The 23349-nt window shown below is 38.0% G+C and overlaps 1 protein-coding gene across 1 annotated transcript in view; it reads right to left on the minus strand.

Annotated features, from left to right (window-relative positions):
- PLXDC2 (plexin domain containing 2) overlaps window positions 1–20872 on the minus strand; it is a gene marked incomplete at both ends in the record, with an annotated part of 121560 nt that extends 100688 nt beyond the window's left edge. Inside the window, one exon of the mRNA XM_008945080.1 lies at window positions 20661–20872. Within this exon, the coding sequence (XP_008943328.1) occupies window positions 20661–20872 (212 nt within the window). The remainder of the gene's footprint in view (window positions 1–20660) is intronic.
- Window positions 20873–23349: the final 2477 nt, after the last annotated feature.

Raw genomic sequence — 23349 nt, forward strand, 5'->3', positions numbered from 1 at the left:
AGAAGACAGTTCTGCTCCTAAACACGAGCAGTTGGCAAGGCAAACAGTTACCTCGTGCAATCATCTCATATTGTGATTATAATGTTCACTGTCCCCAAATCCAAATCATATATTTCCTATGACCACATGAGTAAAATCTATGGCAAAATGTTTCATGGCTTTCAACGCAGGATAGCCAGTAATTTCTTGTAACAATGACCATACTCTAATGTAGTGATAAGCAATTAAACACCTTAATAAACCCTGTGTTTTTTAATACATTTCTAAACATAATTTACTAGAATACCCTTCATAAGAAGATCCAATAGTTACTGTCACGCTCATGTCACAGCAAATTCAAAGGTAATATACATGAACTCTATATGTACCATGGGAGATTGTGCTAGTGGTCTAAATCCAACAGCTTGAAGATATCTAATTCCACAGTCAAGTGCACGGTTCAGAAGACAGTCAAAGCCTTGGCAACATCTGCTTATTTCAGTGGCAAAACTGAGACTCCAACATTCAAAATACTCTGTATGCCACTTAACCTCACTGAAGTCAATATACACTTGAAATCATATAAATTGACACATTAAAAATGTAAAATGTTGAAATCTTATTTTGTAAAATTCCATAAATGTTTAAAAACCTAAGGATAGGAAATTAAAAGATTTCTGTCAAGGTAAGTGGCTATGATGGTCTGTACCTTCTTAAGAGATTTCTAAGATGGTGAAAGGAAAAAAAAAAAAAGTGCCTCATCTAAGGCGAGAGATGAAACAGATCTCAGATTTTCAGCCCTTGTTAACTTGTCCCAAGTTACTGTAGCCATAAAATATTTAAATCAACAATGTTGCCAGCTTTCTGCTGAACAGCTACAAGTAATATTGTAAAAGAAGCACATGCTGGCATTTCTCAGCTCCTTTCTCCCTTCCTTCTCTGCATAAAAGGAAAATAAACAAAGCCTCAGTTATAGTGTTTTAAAATTAAAATAAACTTAGAAAATAAACAGTGGCATAGAAAATGGAAGAGGCAAACTTATAATTTAGAATTACCCCTGGTAATGAAGAAGTTTCTGAGCACCTCCTACACCCAGAAAGCAGTGTGGGACTACCCTCATTACATCACACTCAGCTGCTATGCAGACCTGACACCCCCTTCCCATGACCCACTGTGCAGAACATACGTAACTCATTCCTACTGTTGTTGTCCTGAGCTGAAGATATACTTGGCAAGGGTTTATATTCTAGATGAAACCATCCATATTCTAGGTTAAATATACGAATCATAAATTCTGTTTCAGTTGGATTTTATCCTACATTAACTCCATTACTGATGCATTTTACTTAAGCTGTTGCAGGTATAATCAGGTTATTTTCTCTTTGACATTTTCAATATCTTCTGCTGTACTTTATATTCCAGGATGTACTTGCCTGTAAATCTCACTGGCACTTTTGAAGAAACTCCTAACAACTTCAGCAGTCCTAGCTTAGTCACACAAGTAAACTTAATTAAAACTAAACTGGTAGGAAGATGACAAAGGCTAACCATCTTACCGAATTATTTTCTTCTTTAATGGTCAAAAGAAACAGTTATTACTGTCACCTATACAAAGGGGGTACAGTAAATTAGAAGGTTTTAACAACAAGGATGTTTTCCCAGTCTAATTTACTATTCTGACAGACTTTCCATAGAAATTAAAAGGTACATTTGAGGCATCACAAAGTCTCAAGGAAAGAGCTCCAAGAGACAAAAAAAAAAAAAAAAAAAGAAAAAAAAGAATAATTACCAAAATTACTTGTTTCAGATAAACAGGCCATACCTAAACCATCGTTAAAACTGTGCAGATTTTTTGCAGTTCTAGTTTTTCATAACTAATAAAATGACTCCAGTTAATTATTAGTAGTTAAGTCCCTACATGCACAGCTAGAAGGATTTAACACAGAGTTACTAACACTGGTTGCTCTGTAAGATCACTTTAAATGGTATCTTGATCCATGCTTAAAGCAAACTCATTATACATCTTGTAAATCAAACACTTAAATTATAGCCTTATCTCAACAATTTTGTCAGTGTGTGCTCATGTATAAGCAATATCAAATTTTGTATTAAAAAGTCTCATTTACGGTTTTAATTCAAGGTAAATAACCTTATATACTTCTGAAAAGAAACATTTACTTCCACTTGGATTACAGAAAGAGAACAGAATTTCTTTTGCTCTTTGGAAAAGCTGCATAACCTTCATGCAGATGTATTTCACAGACATACCATTAAATATTTCTCTCTCATATGCCAATTTTTTTATGTCCTATCTGTACATTTTCAGTATGATTACAAAAAGGAACATACAGTTAACTACTAAATTTGGCCTGAGCTGTTTAGGAGCTCTTAGCAAGGTTAAGATCCACGCTTGTATTACAAGTCACTGCCTTCATAGTATTTAATGTGCATTACCATGGAAATGAAGTTGTTGGAGTCTTCTGTAAATTTCCAGCTGTAGAGAAACATTTTATTGGTATCAAATGATTTCATGAGTTTTATTCTGATCAGTCTGTTGATGGGCTTTGGTTGATTGCACCTGCTTCATAACACATTCCATCTCCTACAGGTACTATACACATTAGACGAACGAATGTTTCAGAAATTATACTGAAGTTGCATGTAAACTACTGAACTAAGAAAATAATTTTACCAGTTATATGACACAATTGTAGAATTCTAGTTTTGTATAAAAACATGTATAAAGAGAGGCAAAATTGTCAGTATCTTTTAATGATGTAGAAGCATGTCACCAAATGAAAGAACATGCAGACGAAAGCAGAAAACATACTTATTGCTACTTAAATAAAATTTTTCTTTGTTTTCCAGGTATTTTGGGAATATGACCATTACTTGCCGTTGCTTCTTTAAATGTACAGTCCTGTCCAAATACTGAGTATATATGAAGTAGGAAGCACCTCTTTTCTGTTGAGAAGTACAGATTTGAAGCAAAGGAATTTTTGCAACAGCAATGAGGATTACTGTTGGCAACCTTTGTGACTATAAAGGGAATATTTATTAGAACCTCTCTCGTAACTTTTCTTTTGGGGAAATAAGTTATTTTTAACCTGAGGCAACCTTCGATGTCGAGTTGCCATCTTGTTTCAGGCTGTAAAGAAAGTTAGTTTCTTACAGTTTTCACAAGGGATATTGTCTGATGACACCTTGAATGTATTCCCATATTTCTCCAACTACAACTGAATTTCCTCAGAAAAGCTGAACGGATGCACTATTCATGAAAGCACAGCACAACTGAAGATTAAGCCCTCTTTAAATTCTTGTATTTAAAATCTTGGTATCTGTTAAATTCAATGACTGAATATTCATCCCATACATGATATATACAGATACTCCCAAACACAGTCCAAACACCACATACCCGTTTCCCCAGTAACTGTTGTCCCTTAACAGATTAAGGCTTCAAATGTGTGAGCTGAGCTGTCACAGTTAAGAAAGTATAAAGTAACTATGTATGATATTTAAAAGTAACAACTACATTATGCCTCTGGAATGCTTTCAATTTACAAACTGGGATTCTGGCCAAAGATATACATGGAAATAGTTCTAAATCAGACATGAAACAACAAAATCTCCTTGTGATCAAATAAGACATCATGATACAATGATGATGAAATCACATATGTAAGCATGAGACTTTACAGGTTTAGTTCTCTTCCTGTTACATTTTTTTCTTTAACAGAAATGGAAAGGTGCAGTAACTCTAGATGACAGAGGATCTTATCAAATAAGATTTAGGTTAAGAATAAGAGCCTCTGTTGAATCCAGCTGCATGAATATTCTGTTCTTAAATACTGGATCCATTTGGATCCAAACCACAGACGTTACTGAACAAAAGTTTGTGTTATATATATGTGTGTATCTGTAAAGTTGTAACTGAAAAAAATAGCAATTTCAACCAAAGAAAAAAGCAGCTGGCATCCAGGAATGAGCTCTGCAGTTGCACAATAATATGCTGTACTTAAACTCTAACTTACTTTGTAGTTGAAAGAAGAGAGAAAGACATTCACAAAGCAAGTCGTTAGAGATCAGCCAGCCAAATGGCAGCTACATTTTAGTAGCTTAATTTTGTTGTTTCCTCCCAGTCCTGGAAGACTGTAACATGACTGATAAAAAAAAAAAAAAAAAAAAAAAAAAAAAAATTAATTATCCAAGGCTTCTTATCTTCAAATATCTCCGATTAAGTCTCATGAGTTATTGGCACTGCAACAGAAGACAATTAGACTGCATTTTGTTAACTGTAGTCCCTTATAAATATGCTATTTATTGAAACTTGATTTTCAGATTTTATTGAGGTGACACTACAACAGCCAAACTCTGAAGCCATCAGGGATATGGACTTAGAAAGTATAGATATATAACTTCATCACTGTAAAAAAAAGGTCTGGTATTCAATTTTTAACAAGATGAACTAACAAATTGCCCAAATATTGCTAAAATCACAGACTAGGCCTATTTTTAAATTAACTGAAAGTGCTGCTGGTATGTGCCCCAAAAAACTAGTGCTGAGGAAATTACTTACAAAGCACTAAGTTCATAAAGACATTTTTAATTCTGACTATAATATGAGCATTTATAGATTAATAGCTATGAAATCAATTATACTTTCTATTTTATTCTACAAATGCAGCTTTTAGAAACACTGGAAGAAGAAACAGTCAATTATATATTTTAAAATAGACTACTTTTCATGAAGAAAGTAAAGATAATAAAATACTTTAGGGGAAATTTAAAGGAAAGAAATTAATTAAAAAAAAAAATAAAAAGTATTTCCCTAATGAAGAAAAGCAGTTGTGGTAAGCCATTTTGAGAAGAAAAAACAACACCTTTTCTATTAAAATAAGCTAACAACAAGATGGCCCTGCACACATACAACAAAACCAGCTTTCTCACGACTCTCTGCACTCTTTTGCAATCTGATGTAATGCTTGTTACTCTTACTGTATCTCTGCCTATCCGGCCAGTAAAATAGAGCTAAAACCGTTTTCTGAATTGTTTTAGGTTTTGTTTTCTTTCAGAAAAATTGTTCTTAGAGTTCTGAACACTATTAATAGCCACCAACTAAAACCAGCAACGCCAAGCATTGCAGAAGCTGAGCTAGATTTGCACTGCAGCTGATGGAATGTCTCTTCCAGCCGGCATGTGTTGTTTCAGCCAAGGAGGAGTGAGAGAGATGCATGGTCAGTCTGTGTTACTGAGGAAATTCAATTGCAACACCTACACCCTCTTTCCTGTACCTTTTCTTTAGGCAGGCACTGACTGAGACAGAGGTGGGTGGCAAGAATAGATGGAGAATATCCCCAGTCTAAGAGGCATTAGCAGAGGAGATGAAACAGTATGAGAAAAGATCATCTATCCTGGGATGGGGTCCTAGTGGGAGGATAAGGCCACAGGAAACAGGGAAAGAGAAACTTTACATGCTGCTGCAATATAATTGCATTTTAACACAAAGTTCTGTAGTTATAGCAATTTTATGATGCAATTTTACAGTTTTATAGGATCTGATAACCAAGGAACCCTGAGGAATGTTTAATTTAAACTGGCCTCTCAAAACATGAAATCTCCAATTTCAGTAGATCACCTGTACATGAACTACCTACAAAAGTCTTGCAAAGGATACATATAGTGGTTGCTACTTAGGAAGCTCGACTGCCACAAGTGATTCTCCGATGCTCAGAAGTACCAAATTCATTTCATAAACACTTTGCATCAAAGATAAACTCTCTGCTGTTCAATTTCTTAACAAAAGCTTTTGATCTCTATGAATCTTTACTGAGGAAGCACACAATTTACAGAACTGCCTCATTCCTTTCACAATGACAAAGCTACAATCTGTTCTTTTGGGTTTCTTTTTGTCTTTCTCTTTAATATCTGATGTGGGAAGAACTTAGGAAATATATATCTCAGCACAGCGTACATATTACACATCAACAGTCAGACGAACCTGAAGACAGCCTGCAAACACCACTATTGGTTAGACAAGCTTTAGCAAAATCCATTTCAAACAGCTAATATCATGTCTAATGAATGAGGGAAATCCACTCTAGCAGAAGAGGCAATCCTTTGTCTGCGTGCACTGGGATTAAAAACTCCATCTCACACTATATTCTCCAAGAAGAGGCTACACAAGTGCTCTGCAGTCCAGAAAAGCTGCAGGAGTCCTCAAACTCAGGCTTTCACTAGGGTCAGGATGGAAGTCACCTTGCCCAGAATCTCACAGATCTACGTCTGAAGGTTGTTGTAATCACTAAATGATGTAATTGACTAGGATGAAGCAAAAGCATACAGCTCACCATTCTCACCCCTACATAGCACAAGGCTTTACATAGCTCTACAACATCTTAAACAACCAGGTTTCTAAACTGCACTTCTCTGAGCACCTGACAGTACCTATAATGGAGACACACACACATACTGACAGACAGTCTGGCAGAGAAGGACGTTGTAAACCTGTTATTAATCCAAAAAGATGTTCAGTCTTTCTAGCTATATAAAGTCAATGCGTAGCCACTGCCTTTTTCACAATATCGAGTTGCTTTTGAAAGGAAGCTTCTCTCTTGAGGACCACTAAAAAACTGTTTTAGACAGTTTTATATATAAAACAGACTATTTAGGGGTCATTACAGTGGTTTTATAAACCCCCTTGAACATTCTTGTCAGGAGACAAGATTCAAAAGAGCAAAAGCCTCTGCAACACCTTACTTAAGAGAAGAAAAAGCTCAATCACTAAGTCACTCAAACCCCAGCTACAGTAGGGAAATATTTACTATGCAGTTTTGTTCCTGATTTGCTGGAGCAAGAGTTTAAAAAATTATGTTCTCAAAATAAGCCTTTATTAACTGCCCTGTAGCATCTTCTCCACTAAAAGAAAATAATAGAAACTGCTGCGTTAAAATGACCATGAAAACACCTAGCAGCAATTTCATTTTGGTGTAATTATGGAACATGTTTCAGAAATTATATTCTAATTTTTAGACATGTATAAATGACTGAAGTGTTCATAAAACTGAAATTGTAAAAGCGGCTGTAAACATATTAAACTATACATCAGGCCTAGACTGCAGAGCACCAGTAGTTATGACCCCACATCTGTTACCAGCCCCAGTCCTGGGGGCTCACGACTCCATATAATGCCATAAATAATTACACTTTTGTCAAGTTAGCTTTTAAAGATTCAGTATTTTAGTCCTTTAAAGATTCACTTCTTGTGTGGAATATAACCAACAATATATTTTTGAGCATACATACTTTGACATACACACTTGTCTAATTTTTTTCCTTCCCCTAAGATACATAATAAGTTCAGTTTAACTAACTTATTTATATATTTTTTTAATCCATGTGTTAAAGAAACTTTAAAACACTCTGTAGCCTATTTCTTCCTCCAGTACTTACTCAGAAACTGTGTTAGGTAAGTTACCCTTGTTTAGCCCACTCTTTGTCCCTTCTTTATTGGAAGAGACAAAGAAGAAAACAGCAATCAAGACCCAGCAGCCCCGAGGTCTCACATGAGGATGGAAAATGGCAAATATAAGTTGGCAAATATAATTGGCAGTTGTTACAGATATGAAGGATTAAGTTAATATTAGCAGGTATAGTTCCTAGTTGATCAGGACTTTATGTAGAACAGTCCAGGAAGCCGCCTCCACACTCTCTGGTGTGTGCTGCAGTTCCTGAGCAGTTCATACAGATTCTCAGGGATCCATCAGGGCTCACTGCTGAAGTCATGGGGCAATTAGTTGTAAGAAGACATATGACCAATAGTAAGTTGATACAGGCAGGAATGAGTTCCTGCAGTAGCTTTTTACCTGATAAAGCCTAATTTGAAGCTTTTAGTGGTGTCCTATGTTCACCTCACTCAGCACTAGTCTTTGTCAAAGATGTTGTTCAGTTCAACTGTGTGCTCCTCAGCATATAGCCAGGTACCTGAATGCTCATCACAGAGCCTGGGCGTCAAAAGGACACACAGCATCACCATGTCTTATCTAGAGAACAAAACTGGTAGTCTATTTAACTAGAGCACTTTATAGTTTAGCTCTCACATATGATACACTTGAATCATGAATACATGTTTTTCTTTTTGATAGATGTTATTTTTACCTTGTATAGTTTCAATACATACATTTCTCTTTAAGAGTAGAATGATTAGAAGTGAAAAAATTCCATAAACTTTCATAAAACCTTTGCTTGCTTTCAGCTAAATACAGGACACTAGAAGATAAAACACAAGGCACTACAGAATTATTTTTTACTTCAAGGGTGTCTTTTCACAATTTCAAGAAAAAAAAAAAGGGGGAGAGCAGACATGTATATCCCCTCCTAAGCACTAAAAAAGTGAAAGATGAAGGAGATTTTTACTTGTGTTCCAAATCACTTTTTCTTTTTTTGAAGGGATGAGGGTTTGATGAAGAATCTTAACATTTTGACCATGACCAGGAATTGGCCTGTATTTATTTTGTCCCCCCCTTTTTTTTTTTTTTTTTGGTTGGTATACCTGTTTTAAAAAATAAAGTCTTGGCTTTTTCATTTCAGATTTACATAAGCAAGTAGGTAGCTGAGTAGGGTCTTATTTGGTTTGGAGGTTAGAGACCTCAGTGCAGCTGTTTACATAGGTTTGTAAGTCCTCATTATCAGAACCATGGACCTAGTAAATGCTGTCAGTGAAGATTTGCCCTCTTAGTCCAGCAAGCTTTCAGGTCCACTTTAGAGCAAGCTGAATACCCACCCTGACTTCACTGCCTATACTGAACATAGACGATATGCAGTCGCCTAAGCACAGGAGGAACCCAGGGCCATTTGAGGCTTGCAGGTATGATCCAGGACCTACAGCAGACCCTCATCCCACAGCAGAGGCAAGGGACTATTCAGCATAACCACAGTGCCTAAAATGACACCAGACATCCAGAACTAGGTAACTGAATTTTACCTTAAATCCCCACTGTCTATGATACTTCAGCTCACATATAAGTACTTGCACATACCTCATGTACCCCACACATGCACTTACACTTAGATATCCAAACTGAGGCTCTGAATTTCATCTTTAATCTCAACATTAGCTACCACTAAAAAAAGAAAGCCACTCGTACAGACTCCAGCCTTTCATGGCAAACTGAATGGCCTAGTATTTTATATAAATCTATATACATTATTTAAGCAGTATATAGATATGTACTACCCTTAATTGAATGTTTATATAAGAAATTTGTAGTGCATTTAAGAAATTACCTTGGTTTCCAAGGTGAAGGAGTTATATGCCTGACAAGTCATGAAGATAATACTAATATAAGAAAATCATTGAATCACCGTGGTTGGAAACGAACCTCCTGAACTGCTTCCTCTCTGCTGTGTTATATTTCCAGTAGATGTCTGATAAGTTCAGGTCCCCCCTAAGAACAGGACCTTGTGATTTTGCTGCATCTGCCAGTTGTCTATACAACAATTCAACAATCTCTTCATCCTGGTTGGGTGATCTATAATAGACTCCCAAGAGGATATCCACCTTGTTGGCCTGACTCAATTTTACCCAGAAACAATTGGTCCATCACACTTGTTGAGCTCCATGCAGTCAAAACACTTTCTAATATAGAGAGCCACCCCACCGCCCTTTCTGTCTTGCTTATTCCTTTTGTAGAACTTATAGCCATCCATTACTATTACATTACATCCATTACATCATTATCAATGACATGGACAGTGGCATCGAATGCACCCTCAGCAAGTTTGCTGACAATACTAAGCTGGGCGGTGCAGTTGATGTACCAGAGGGACAGGAGGCCATCCAGAGGGGCTTGGACAGGCTGGAGAGGTGGGCTCAGGTTCAACAAGACCAAGTGCAACATCCTGCACCTGGGGAGGGGCAACCAACATTACCAATACAGGCTGGGAGAGGACATGTTAGAGAGCAGTCCACTGGAGAAAGATTTGGGGTTACTAATAAATGAGAAGCTGGACATGAGCTACCAATGTGCAGTGGCAGCCCAGAAGGCCAATGGAATCCTGGGATGGATCAAAAGCAGAGTGGCCAGCAGATGGAGAGAGGTGATCCTGCTGCTCTGCTCTGCCCTGGTGAGAGCTCACCTGGAGTCCTGTGTCCAGCTCTGGAGCCCCCAGCACTAGAAGGACGTGGAGCTGTTGGAACGTGTTCAGAGGAGAGTCACAAAAATTATTAGAGGGCTGGAGCAGCTCTCCTGTGAGGACAGGCTGAGGTAGTTGGGGTTGTTCAGCCTGGAGAAGAGAAGGCTCCGAGGGGACTTTATAACAACCTTCCAGTATCTGAGAGGGGCCTACAGGATAGCAGAGAAGGGACTATTCACAAGGGTTTGTAGTGACAGGATGAAGGGTAATGGCTTTAAGCTAGAAAAGGGTAGATTTAGGCTAGATGTTAAGAAAAAGTTCTTCAGTATGAAGATGATAGACCACTGCAATAGGTTGCCCTATTAGGTGGTGGAGGCCTCATCCCTCGGGACACTAAAGATCAGGCTAGATGAAGCTTTGAGTAGCTTGATCTAGTTGGAGATGTCCTTATTGCAGGGGGGGTTGGACTAGATGACCTTTGGAGGTCCCTTCCAGCCCAGACATTCTATGACTCAATGATTACAGCACTCCAGTCCTGAAAGTCATCTCACCACGTTTCTGTGATGGCAACTACGTCAGAGCTGTCACACTGCACAATGACTTCCAGCTCCTCCTGTTTGTTGCCCATGCTGCATGCATTAGGTCAGATGTACTCAAACCGGGCTAACGACTTCCTTCCCAACCACATCTTGCCACCCTTAGTCTCAACTCTAGCAGGCCCACTTATATCCCCCTCCACATTCAAACCTAGTTTAAAGCACTTTTAATGAGCCCAGCCAGCTCATCCACAACGATTCTTCTCCCCTTCTGAGACAGATGAACTCCATCTGTCACCCACAGCCCCCAGGCAGCATGAAGCTCCCTATGTTTGTAGAACCCAAAGTTCTGTCAGTGGCAGCAGCCTCTCGGCCACATGTTAATCAGGTGGGTCTTCCTTCCTCCTTCAGTATTCTTCCCTGGCACTGAGGGGATTGAGGAGAACACCACCTGGGCCCCTGACCCTTCAAGCCGTCTCCCCAGGGCGCTGAAGTCTTTTTAAATTGTTTTCAGGTTTCTCCTCATAACAGCCTTGTTACCAAGCTGGATATCCCAGTAGGGGATAGTAGTTCAATGGCCGTACTAGACGAGAGTTTCCTAGCAATATCCCTGACCCTGGCCCCAGGGAGGCAGCAGACTCCCCTACGGAGTGGATCTGGCCGGCATGTGGGGCTCTCAGTTCCTCTCAGAAGGGAGTCGCCAAGTACAACTACCATCTTTTTTTTTCCTTATTAGAGCCAGTCCTAATGCATGAGACCTACTTACCTGGGATGATTCACCTGATGAACCTTCATCTCCATCATCATTTGTTTGTTCCTCAATTTCCAGAGCCTCATACCTGTTGTGCAAAGGCAACTGTGAAGGGGAGGGAGGCGGGGAGGGGATTTGTCCACCTCACCAAGCAGGGACCTGCTTCCACTCTCCCCCGTTTCTTAGGCTCTCTCCTTTTACCTGGTGGCAAGGGAGGAGGGGATCCTCTCTTTCTGGCAAAGCCTCCACTTGCTGCCCCATCCTCAAGGATGGTAGGGCCTGACTCCACCAGACAATCTCCCTCTCACAGCCCCTTATTGTTCTCAGTCTTTCAGCCTCTTCTTATAGCTAAGCCACCAGGCTGAGCAGATCACTCACTTGCTCACATCAAACACAGGTGCTTCCTATGTCAGACTGCACTAGGAGTGCCAGGCTCCGGCACTCTCTGCAGCCAGAGACCTGGACACCTACATGCCTCTGCAGGACCTCTGTCTGGGTCACCGCGTTCTCTCTCATAGAGGCTTTTGCCCAGGTTGCAACCATCGCTGGTCTTGTCCGTGCAACCAAGAGCTCAGACTGCAGCTCCACCACGCCCTCCTTGTTCAACGTTGCCAGGTGCACAGGGGTTGTCAAGATTTTGTGCACTGTTAATGACTAAATGATAGCATCTAAAGTTCTATTTCCATTTTTATTGGAAAAAACCCACCTTAAACCCTTTTCTGACACTAATATAAGTGCAGTCTACCTCTTTGGGACATTAATTACTTTTTCAACAAGATGAAAATTCTCAGAAGTAAATTGCCGTGTTACCCAACTACATAGACATTCATCAGTTGTACACCTGTAAGAACTGGGGTTTTGTTTTCTGGACAAACAGGGATACTTAGGTATGATGAATATGCGAAAGTCTGGTGTTTTTTTTTTTTTTTTCCTACTTGTTATTCACACTGAAATTTGTTACAGACTCTCCAAAATCTCTATTAACAGTTTTGTGTTCTAGAAATAAATATAACTATGGAAGGAAGACATTCCAAACATCCCCACCAAACTTGCTATAAACCACTGTGCCAACCAGTTATACCCTGAAAATGAGCACCCAGCAGGCTGCTGATGTATGGAAGTCACATTGTTTGCCCACCCCTAGATCAAGCTAAACTCAGCAGTAGAACTTTGGAGCCAGATTATGCACGTTTGTGCACTGAAAGGCACTTTTCTTATACACCAGGAAAGAGGCATCCACAGTTTGCCTGAGGGAGGGGGAACCTGAGGAAACTGCTTGTTTTGCTGTCTGCAGTGGAGCAAAAGGGGAATGCCTCTGAGACATCATGACATTTTACTTCTCCACCTGTGTGAGATAAGACAGATACGACTTCCATCTGCCCTTCCTACTTTTGTTGCTAAGGCTACAGAAAGAGTAAGAGTGATGCTTTCATTTATTTAAAAATTTTAACAGGAATTCATGAGAAGTCACACAGCTTGACACAAATGCATGAAGCAAACCTTCAGTAAACCTGTTGCATCTGTCTACTTCTGTTAAATGTGCTGCTAAAAGGTCTGATGAATATGCGAAAGTCTGGTGTGTTTTTTTTTTTTCCTACTTGTTATTCACACTGAAATTTGTTACAGACTCTCCAAAATCTCTATTAACAGTTTTGTGTTCTAGAAATAAATATACTCCTTTATTACTGATGGGCTGTGGAAAGCTAGACATGCTGCACATGAATGCACAGCAGTGTTGCAGAAGAAAAAAAAAAATTCTGTTATTTTCATTACTTACTAATTTCTGTTCTGAGTATGAAATACTACAACTACTAAAAGTATTTAATCAGCATTTTCTTCAGCAGTTGACAGTATTTGGCTAGTATTTTTGGAAAGAAAAATGCACATTTTAAAAATGGAACTTTCTTAATTCCGATCCCCCTCTCAAAATGAATTTTGAGCTTTGGCACCATTTATTAATCTCTTTGAAAAGTCTGTAAAACTCACGCAATCAGAATGAAGACAGGCTATTGACTTCCTGATAAATGCTGAAAGCTCTCAAGTTATAATTACTAAATTTACACACAGTCCAAGGAAGTGACTGACCAAATGTGAAACAGTGTACTCATCATTACATGCCAAGTTATTACTGTTTTGGGATAACAGATAATTGACTCTCCCATATTACAAAAACATGAAAGATTTTCAGGGTGGCACAGAGTAATCCATCAATGTCAGCAGAACTCCTAGAGCTTTGAAAAAATCTATCCCTAAGGACTGGTGTTATCCAAACTGGAATTATATGGCTTGGTGTAACAATTTTTTTATTTATTCAAAAGGTAAGTAGGTTTGGGCATGGTTTTTTACCTACCCAAATTCCTCTGCACTAACAACTCAGTAATGTATTCCCTTTCACTCTCTGCTCCAAACAGCTATGCACAATTTGCTGCATGATGTTAAAATAGCTAGGGCTGCTTGTTTTGCATGGCTTGAAATGAACATGATGATTTGTTTTTTTTTCATGACCAAATCAATACAAATCGCCTTCATGAGGATGCTCTGGGTGTACGTGGTGAAAACAGTCAAAGAAGTGACTGGAGAGACCTTCCCAGCCTTCTTGGCCACACTAATATTCAGCTTTCACTAGCTGAATCTATTTTCAGCAGATTGCTGCAAGCAAGGACTGAGATACTGTCCTGGTTTCATTTGGGATGGAGTTAACCCCCAACATACTTTTATGACAAATAATTAAATCAGAAAGAAAGTACAAGGTCTCTTTTCATACTACTCATATGTCTTCTCAGTCATGAGTTCAGTGATTCTGGAATAATTGTAATGTGCTTTAGGAACTTGGAGATGAAAAGGAATATAGAAATGCAAAATATTATTGACAAGAAAATTCAAAGGCAGATTCCATTGAATTCTGACTCCCCTACTTCCTTCTTTGCTATAAAATTCATTATTATCAGTATGTTAAATTAAATGCCTTGTGTGCCAACATAGCTAAGTACGTGGAAATGAACTCAGGATTCCCACTGAGAACTCTGAATTCCCTTACTCAGGAGTGTGGAAGCTTGCTTTTAATTTCTTTCCTTATCTGTTCCACCCCCCCAAATTTAAAGGAAATAGAGAATGAACCTCACCTCCACCTTAGTCTTTTTCTTTCTCAGCCATACTTGAGTTATTAGCAGAATAACTGCTTGAGTTTAGAGTGAGAATAATGTAAATGTTGACAGGCTCATTGTTATACCACTTCTTGCATAGCTGGTAATGAATTCAGTTTAGCTGAAGACTATAGGCAAGAACCAGTGCAGGCGTCAAGATGTTATTGATTTAAGTAAGCAAGTAATAAATTCAGTGCAAAAAGTTATGTGAGGCTTTGGTTTAGTTTACTGTTTTGCAGGTGGAAGCCTGACAGTGAACAAGAGAAATGATATATTAGTCTGCCAGCAAGCTAGAAAGTGTGACATCACTGGTAGAAAACAAAGTAAATTAATGATTGTCCCAGATTCTAATTCTAGTTGCAGATGACATACTGTTTGCAGTGATTTAGTAAGAGTAGAGGACTGCGATGTTTCACATGTGATCTTTGCTCTTTCCAGATTAATTCGCTTTCTAGCTATTAAAAATAACCAGTTAAATAATGGATTTAAGAATAATTTACAGAATTTTTTTTGATTTAAGATGTCATCTGAAGCAGCTTCTTTTTTGAGGAAGTTCAAATAGTTTCCCGAACATCACATGAAGAAGGAACATGTTTTCCCCTTGACTCAGTTTGAAAAAATGAGATTTTGTTTTTCTAGAATAAAGGACATCCTCTACCTCCACCACCTCCAGAGTAACAAGTTAATTCTCTAAAATAAACTCTTTAAGGTGTTTTTAGTCACACTTTTCAGATGGCAATAACAATCTTTTGGGAAAAGGTTATAGAGGTGTTTAGGAACTTTACAATAAAATTCTATACAACTTAGCCTATAATTACTATATTATTTAACAGCAAATTTTAGCTCTCTTACATAAAAATACGACTTCTAAATATTGTGGTACATAGGAAAGCAAAATATATATCCGTGATAGTTTCAGCGGAACTCCAGCATATCCCAAGACTGTTCTAGTACATCCTAAATCTCCATTTTCATTTTCAAGCTTCTAACTATAAAAATAGTAATAATAACACAACATTTAACTTAATTTAGTGAGTGGATACAAATAAGAGAGTACAGTTACTCTTGCGCTCTTAGGCCAAATATCCTTTTAGTCTGGTCCCCAGAACTGTTTGGGAATGATCCCTAGGGAGAGTAAAGGACCCAGGGCAAACAGTGGCCCATTTTTCATAGGTTCTGGTGATCTGCTCTTCAGAAACTCCCTTTCATCTTAATAATCCTTGTTAAATTTCTATTCCATAAATTTGTCTCATTTTGTAAATTATGGCATCTGCAACACTGTGTCAATGAGCTCCAGAGCTTTCACAGTTTAATGATGTGCAGTAGACAGAAATCACATGTGACACTTTTTTAAACCCTTAGAACGTTACAGAAACATCAGAGCTGTGAACGGCACACCTCCAGACAGAGACTCCTGGGTTTAATTTATCCTGGCCTAAAATCAGCATGACAACTGTGTTTTAAATACAACTGAATTTGAAAAGGTCTAAGGCAACATAAGAAAGGGTTTGAAATGGCAGAAAATCTCATGTAGCACCACCTTCTACTAGAAACCCACATTGTTTTTACTCACAGCAGTTTTAGCCCAGGAAATGTCAGGGCTATAATAGATGACCAAAGGTTAATCAAAGATTTAGAAAAATAGTTGCAAGCCCACAGGAGGAGCCCACATTTTCTCTCCCTTTCTTGAATGAATCCTTTACACAGACAAAAAAAAAAAAAAAAAAAAAAAAATCACATGCTGTAGTAACTCTTAACTGTGAACTAGAAACAACTATACCTCCCTAAAATTAAAAACAAAATCAAATGCAATTTTTGTCATGATATTACTTGAGCTCAATAGTATGGTCTAGGCTCTGCCCCCCAAAATGAAGCAATGTTAGAGAGCAGACATCAAATAAAACCAGTTGTTGCTTTGTTTTATATTTAGATTTTTGTTCCTTCCCCCCAGTTTTTTGCAAATACTGATTTCAGAACAGAAGTACTGCTCTTTCACTCTCCAAAAGAATCAGCCAACTCTGGTGACAAATCTTTGTCCTGCAAATCTTCATTCCTTCTCACTTATGTATCAAATGCTTTAACTAAAATAAAAGTTAGAAGCCTAAAATTTGGTTAAACCTTTGTATTGAGCATGCATTACTTTGATACTTTATAATCCACATTAAAATGGGACCATGCTTTAAAAAAAAAATTCTGTCCTGATGCAGAGATCAATAGCATCCCCAATTTTATTACACCAAATGAATCTATCAAAGTGTTGTCCATCTAATTCACTCTTGCACTTTGGAGTATCACAGAAAGATAAAGGAAGATACAAGCATTATTTAGGAAAAATATATGAACTATAAATTCAAAAGCTAAACAGGCATTACCAAATTGGTAATTAAAGGCTCTCAGAGATGGCAAGTCCGAAAACAGACTTTAAAAGTAAAGTGTCTCCTAGCTTGGAATGAGGAAAGAGAACAGAAATTCAACTATATGATAATAAGGATGTTTTCTTAAAAGCAGAACATCCTTCTCAGTAACTTAGAGGGACTGTGATTTCAGAATACGGTGTTAGTAACACTGCTTTTTATTTCTAAGTCCTTCAGATGCAGCTGGCATTAAAGCATTGGGATGGGTGTGGGGGAGGGTGAAAAAAAAAAATCCAACAAAGCAAAATGTAAAAAGGAACAAAATAGAGGCAGGCTTGGCCAAACTGACAGCTCACTATGCAACTATGATATTATTTAGTTTGGAGGCTTCAGTTATGCATGGACAAATTTTTCTTCTTTTAAATACAGTGCATTAGAGCACTTACCATTTGTCCAGCTGAAATTTAATCTTAACCATTATTTTTTTTCCCTTGCACAGGCCTGCAGGAAGAACACAACAGTGGACATGGTGACATTGCTGTCAGTAGCTGAGAATAATTGCTCTCAAATCCAAGGGCTTTAAAATTCAACTCCTTCTGTTGATTTTACCAGTCAGAATTAGACATCTTTACTTCCATGAGTGACTGTGGCTGATACAGGAGAAGCTTTCTTCTGGGCAGAAACTCTGGGATCAAATGCAAAATTCAGCTAAAGGTTGTTACCAGGAATCCACCACTGTTGTTCTGATAGGAGGAAGACACTTTTTAGGTCTAAAAACTACAGGGATCACAAAAATTCACATTTAAAACAACATCTACAGAAACTAGAAAAAGGAAAGAAAAATAAATAAGGGTGTCTTCAGTTAGCAACAACTCTATTCTAGTTAAAATCAATATGCATCAGGAGATATCTGTGACATCCACAGGAATAAGTGAATCACTTGACTATGACAAAAAAAAAAAAATTGTTTTGCACAGAAATAGCCACAATTTTCTGTGCTCGCTACTCCCTCTCTCCAAAAAGACCACAAATTCTACATGCCTAAAAAATCTGGCTTGTAGCATAAACCTGTTCTTTCTGTCCTTCACCTTTCTTTTAGCATATCGAGTTTCTTGGGTTTGTGCTGCCACAACACTGCACCTGTGGACTATAAAATTCCTATACTCCACAATGAGACTTAGAGGTCGTCTTCTCCTTTCCAAGGCCTTGCCCATTTCTGAAGGTCCTGCACATCAATTGGCTATAACCACTGCTTCTATTAGTTTCTGCAATGCAGTTCAGCTTCTAGAGAGTCCAGTTCAAGAGAACATCTTTATTCAAAAAAAGATCCTGAATATGTACATTATTTTGCATGACTTCTGTCCTGAATTGCAGTGCCAAACAAATACAGGAGACAAAACAGAGATGTGAAGAGAGACAACAAATGTTCTGGGGTTCCTAATGGCTGCACTGCTCCAGCTCTTGGACCAGAGACAGAGTCTCTTAAGACAATCTGGACACAATCGCTTTCCTACATGTAGGAGTGAGTCCACCCTGGCTACTAAAAGATATGATAAACTGGTTTTGCATTTTTAAGGGGTAGAGGTGTGTTTTGCTTTGTGTGGGGTTTATTTCTTTGTTTTTAAAGCTGGATAGAAAGTAAACTCATCATTATAAAGAAGAACAGAAAATTACATTAAGTGAAAATTAAAGATATATTCATCATTGCCGGCCTTGCTGTAGAAGAGGTCTGCCACATTTGCACCTACAAAACACTTCAGACAGTATCTGTAATGAAGGGATGCTGTAATTCTGTTGTGTCGTTAAATAAGTGGCATTCTACAGATTTTGTTCAGCAAGAACAGCAATGCACACAGAAGAAGAATTTAAAAAAAAAAAAAAAAATCAATATGGTCTCCAGCATTACTGATAAGCTCCCATGCTACAGAGGACTTTGTGACGTATGGATTCTTCCACTGTGAATATTTGTTGTGCACTTTACCTCCTCTATGAAGCCAGGCATCAAGGTTTTTCTGTAAAATGCCTTTGTGTTGCAGTAGGGATTTACAACAGAATCCAATAATGTGTGAAACCACAACTTGGCTATCTTATTGTGCTGGAAGACCTTAGCAAAAGACAGGGCTGCAACAGAATGTACCATTCTACATCTGTTCATTTGCAAGTGCTCAATTTTTCATGAATGTTGCCGCATATGAGTGTTAGAAGGGAAGCTCTGACCTATTCTGCTTCACAATAGCTTGGAACTCAACTGAATGGGGATCTATGCGTAGGTGATGGAAAGATGAGCTTTGTGAATTTTCCTGTACCTGAGAAATCCTCTGCTTTACCTTTTAAAGTAAGTAGAGGCAGGATTGACCTGTGCCATGCCCAAGAAAATTACTACAAATATGGCCAGATGGGGATTACATGAGGCAAAAAACAAATAAAATCAACAGGCATTTTGAAACCATGATTTACCAACTAGCAACTCCCATGTTTAAGCAAGAGGAAACATAATTAGTGCTTTGCAAACTGAGAAGCTTCAAAAAACACACACAAAATACACCTCTCAGAAAGCATGATTATTTTTTGACTCATGCTGTAAAGACATCATTGTCTCTATAGATGGATCTTCTAGTGCTTTACCTTTGTTATTGTGTAAGATAACAATCAAAAATCTGAAACCTTTTTTCTTTGTCTGAGAGCAAGCTCCCCACAACTGAAAAATAAGCAACACCATTGCTTTGGAAGCAGAACACAAAGACTGAAAATGTTAAGTGCAGCTTATTTCCAAAATGTATTTTATTAAAAAATAAGATGTAGATTTTATTAATAAGAAAACCCTACACCCAGTGCTTGAAAAACAAACAAACCAAGCAAACAGTAAACATATCATAATTATGATATTAACACTTGCTATCTGTGTATAAAGACAAAAATCAATTCAGCCAGTGTGCTTATGTCGAACCACTAAGATAAAACATCAGACTAGTAGAATTCCCACAGATTATCATAGGTGTAGACACTTTTCACCAGTAAGTCACAACATAACATTATGGTCAGTGTTTGTTCTCTCTACGCTGCTCAAAACTAAGAACAGCTTTAAATACAGAACTACTGCTCACTTGGATATACGTTATGTCCATACGAGGGCAATCTGACAGTTAAAGTATTTTAAACAAGAGATAAGAAATTAAATGAAAGAGAGGAAGAATGTCCCAGTCTTCATGTAGATGGATTTGATACAAGTTATTCCTCTTCGGAAGATCAATGGGCAAACTGTTGCAATTATTAACCTGTATTTTTTTTTCCCCCATTTCTCTACAGCGTTTTCTCCTTCCTGTCTGGATATCACTCTCCATAAAGACCAGAAGACTGAAAAAATCCCATAGAGACCAAAATCCCATAAAGACCAAAAGATCACAAGTAGAGGCGCTTACCCCAACTTGTAAGAAAGAATTAAATCTTACTTTAATACTACTTCCTTTTCCATTTCTCACACAAGAACGGCTACAACATGGAACTACCCATAACTTTTTTCTAGCAGAGACAGACACCCTCAAGAAACAATTTTCAAAAGTCAGATCCCCTCCAGCCTTAGGACAGGGGAAAAAGCTATCTTCTATGTGCTGACAGGGTCACAAATATGAAGACCATGAAGCTCCCCTCCCCTATCAATGTTTGAACATACTGAAAATAAATATCTTCATTTTTTACTTACTCTCAAGCAAAGATAACATATTGAATAAAAAAAAAAAAAAAAAAGAAAAGAATTAATTCCTACCTCAATCTGGGTGGTATTATCATGTCTCTCTTCAAGCAGCAGGTCTGTGAAACCTCCTGGCTCAGAAGAATCCTGCCCCATGCTGGCTCTGTTGGTGTCAATTGATTTGAGAGACACTGAATGCCTTCTCCACCTGTGGCTGCTTACATGTGAATCCACTTGCACATTTTCCTCCATTCCTGGGAAGCTCTGAACAACTTCATAAAACACACCTGTTTCACCAGGAAAAAAAAAAAAAAAAAAAAAAGGCAAAAATAAAAAAGCTAATAGGTAACTGGGACTTCTGTTTACTAATCACAATTGAAATCCTAAGAATAGTAATTTTTTAATAAATGTTTTACAACTCCATATAATAACCATTTATATCTCTGATAAAATTTCAACAACAACAGAAGAGTTTAAAAGGATAGCATATGACACTTCTACAAAATTCAAGAATTTGGACTAAGTTTTTTAGACTTTTGAAGCTTCCCGTGTGTTTTGTTTTCCTGCTTATTTTATGTCTGGGAAAAGTTTTCCCTGTAATTTTTGTAACTTTGAGACTTGCCTACTCATAGGTGTCACTTTAAAAAAAAAAAAAAAAAAAGTATAGGAAAAAAACCCCAGTTAATCATCTAGCTAAACAAAAGTTGAAAAAGCAGAGAAACACTGGTACAGACTGGCTTTTGCTACTGATTGTATTTTGAAAAGAACTTTGAAGCTATGATGATCGATGAATAAACATTATGAGAGGCATGAAAGTCCCATAAATATCTGTTCCAGTGCAAAAATAAAGCTGCCTCATTGTATAAGTGGTCATAGAATCATGGAATGTTTTGGGTTGGACTGGACCTTAAAGATCATCTTAGTTCCAACCCTCCTACCATGGTCAGGGTCACATTCCACCAGGTCATATTGCTCAAAGCCCCATCCAACATGGCCTTGAACACTTTCAGGGAGGGGCCATCCACAACTTCTCTGGGCAGCACGTTTCTGTATCTCACCATCCTTACAGTAAAGAATTTCTTCCTAACATGTAAATCTATAGTATTTCAGTTTGAAACCATGATATATGCAAATGACATGTGAAGTCTGCATACACCCACTATATCCTGTGCAAAGGGTGAGAAGTCAGACACTGTGTTTGACATATTCCTTTTGCACTTTATTCATGCTCATTCACAACATTTTCATGTTAGTAAAACTATCACCAAGACAAAAACATACATCCTTCTGTAGGTTCCAGGTTACCCAATCCAAAAGCCAATCAAAGTATTTTTTGTTAATTTATTTCAGTTAACACCATCAAGAGGGGATAGAACAATTTTACATACTTTGTACTAAAAATCAGATATGTGTTTCATATTGTCTTTGGGTCTAAAAGAAGAAGTAGAGGGTTGGTCTGTGTTTTTGAAGTGCCAAGAAGAATGTGATCTCGTTCAAAAATCAGAACTGTGAGGTTCCAAATGAACTCTAAAGAGAAGTACCAAAGTAAAAGAAAAATACTGAAAGGATAGACTGATAAGTGAATTATTTGTAGAAATATCTCCATTGCCTCTGCTTGGCAGAAGGTTCTGAGCGAAGGAAGGCAACATTTCCAAGGTCCTTACTAAAAATTGCTTATGTTGTCTAGGTACAGAAGAGATGGAATAACAGAAAATTACCTATCAGAGGTTTAAATAAGAAGCAGGATCTTCCTGCGTCATAACATGAACAGATACAGGAGTCATGGATATAGGAGAATCTGGCAGACGTTGCTCTTGACAGATCAGAAAGTGTTACAGTACAGACGCAGTCTCTAATATGCTTTAGGCTATGTGTGATTCCATTTTTCTATCTAGTTCCCCCAAATCTAATAAACTTATTTCCCATGCTATTTGATCACTCTCAACCATGCTGAAATAAATGTGAGCTGAAGGTGCTTTGTCACCTAGAGAAATCAGAATTTAATAGAGATGCAAAATAAGCAATTTCAGGCCATAACTGTCCTCAGATGCCAAGTAATCAGACTTCTTTTCTTTTAATTGGGGGCTTTTTGAAACCTGTTTCCTTGTATTTCTTAAAAGCCTTAGAATACTTGTCTTCAACAAATTGCCACCATGCTCTGTGTTTTATCAAGCAATCAGCTGCCAGATGCAGAGGGACAGCTCAGTAGATGAGCTACCTTATCCCTCCTTGGTCCTCATCAAAATCTATTCAAAGCTGCCCTCTTCGCTTCAGCTTAGAGACACTCACCACACTGCTACAGGGATAAGGGCATCAGAAAGTTGACAGACACAGCAAACTTCCCAGATACAATCACAGATAACTGCTTTCTGCCTGTGATATGCAATGCTTGAGCCTGGATCCAGAGAGGCAACGCTTGCACTCCTGCCACAGCTGAGTCTGTGGCACTAACATATCTTTACATCTCCTCTGAGGCACAAGGAGCATTAAACACCTACAAACAGCAACAGCTACATGACTGCAAGACCCCATTCCCTTCTGAAGCAACTTTTCTGGTTGCCCTTGGTGGCTCAAAACCCACCTTCAGAGAGAGATAAAGACAAAACCAAGCATATTTAGCCCCATTTTGCATTTTCACTGCAGCCTACTCTTTTTATGGCCAACAATCAACATGTTGAGGCAATCACCTAAATTAGCAAACAGAAAACATGGAAGTTAGGGGAGAGTCTTAAATCCCGTTCACCTCAGGCTGAGTCTCATTTGT

Source organism: Merops nubicus, unplaced genomic scaffold, assembly GCF_000691845.1.
Source record: "Merops nubicus isolate BGI_N331 unplaced genomic scaffold, ASM69184v1 scaffold3838, whole genome shotgun sequence".
In the NCBI taxonomy this organism is placed as follows: domain Eukaryota; kingdom Metazoa; phylum Chordata; class Aves; order Coraciiformes; family Meropidae; genus Merops; species Merops nubicus.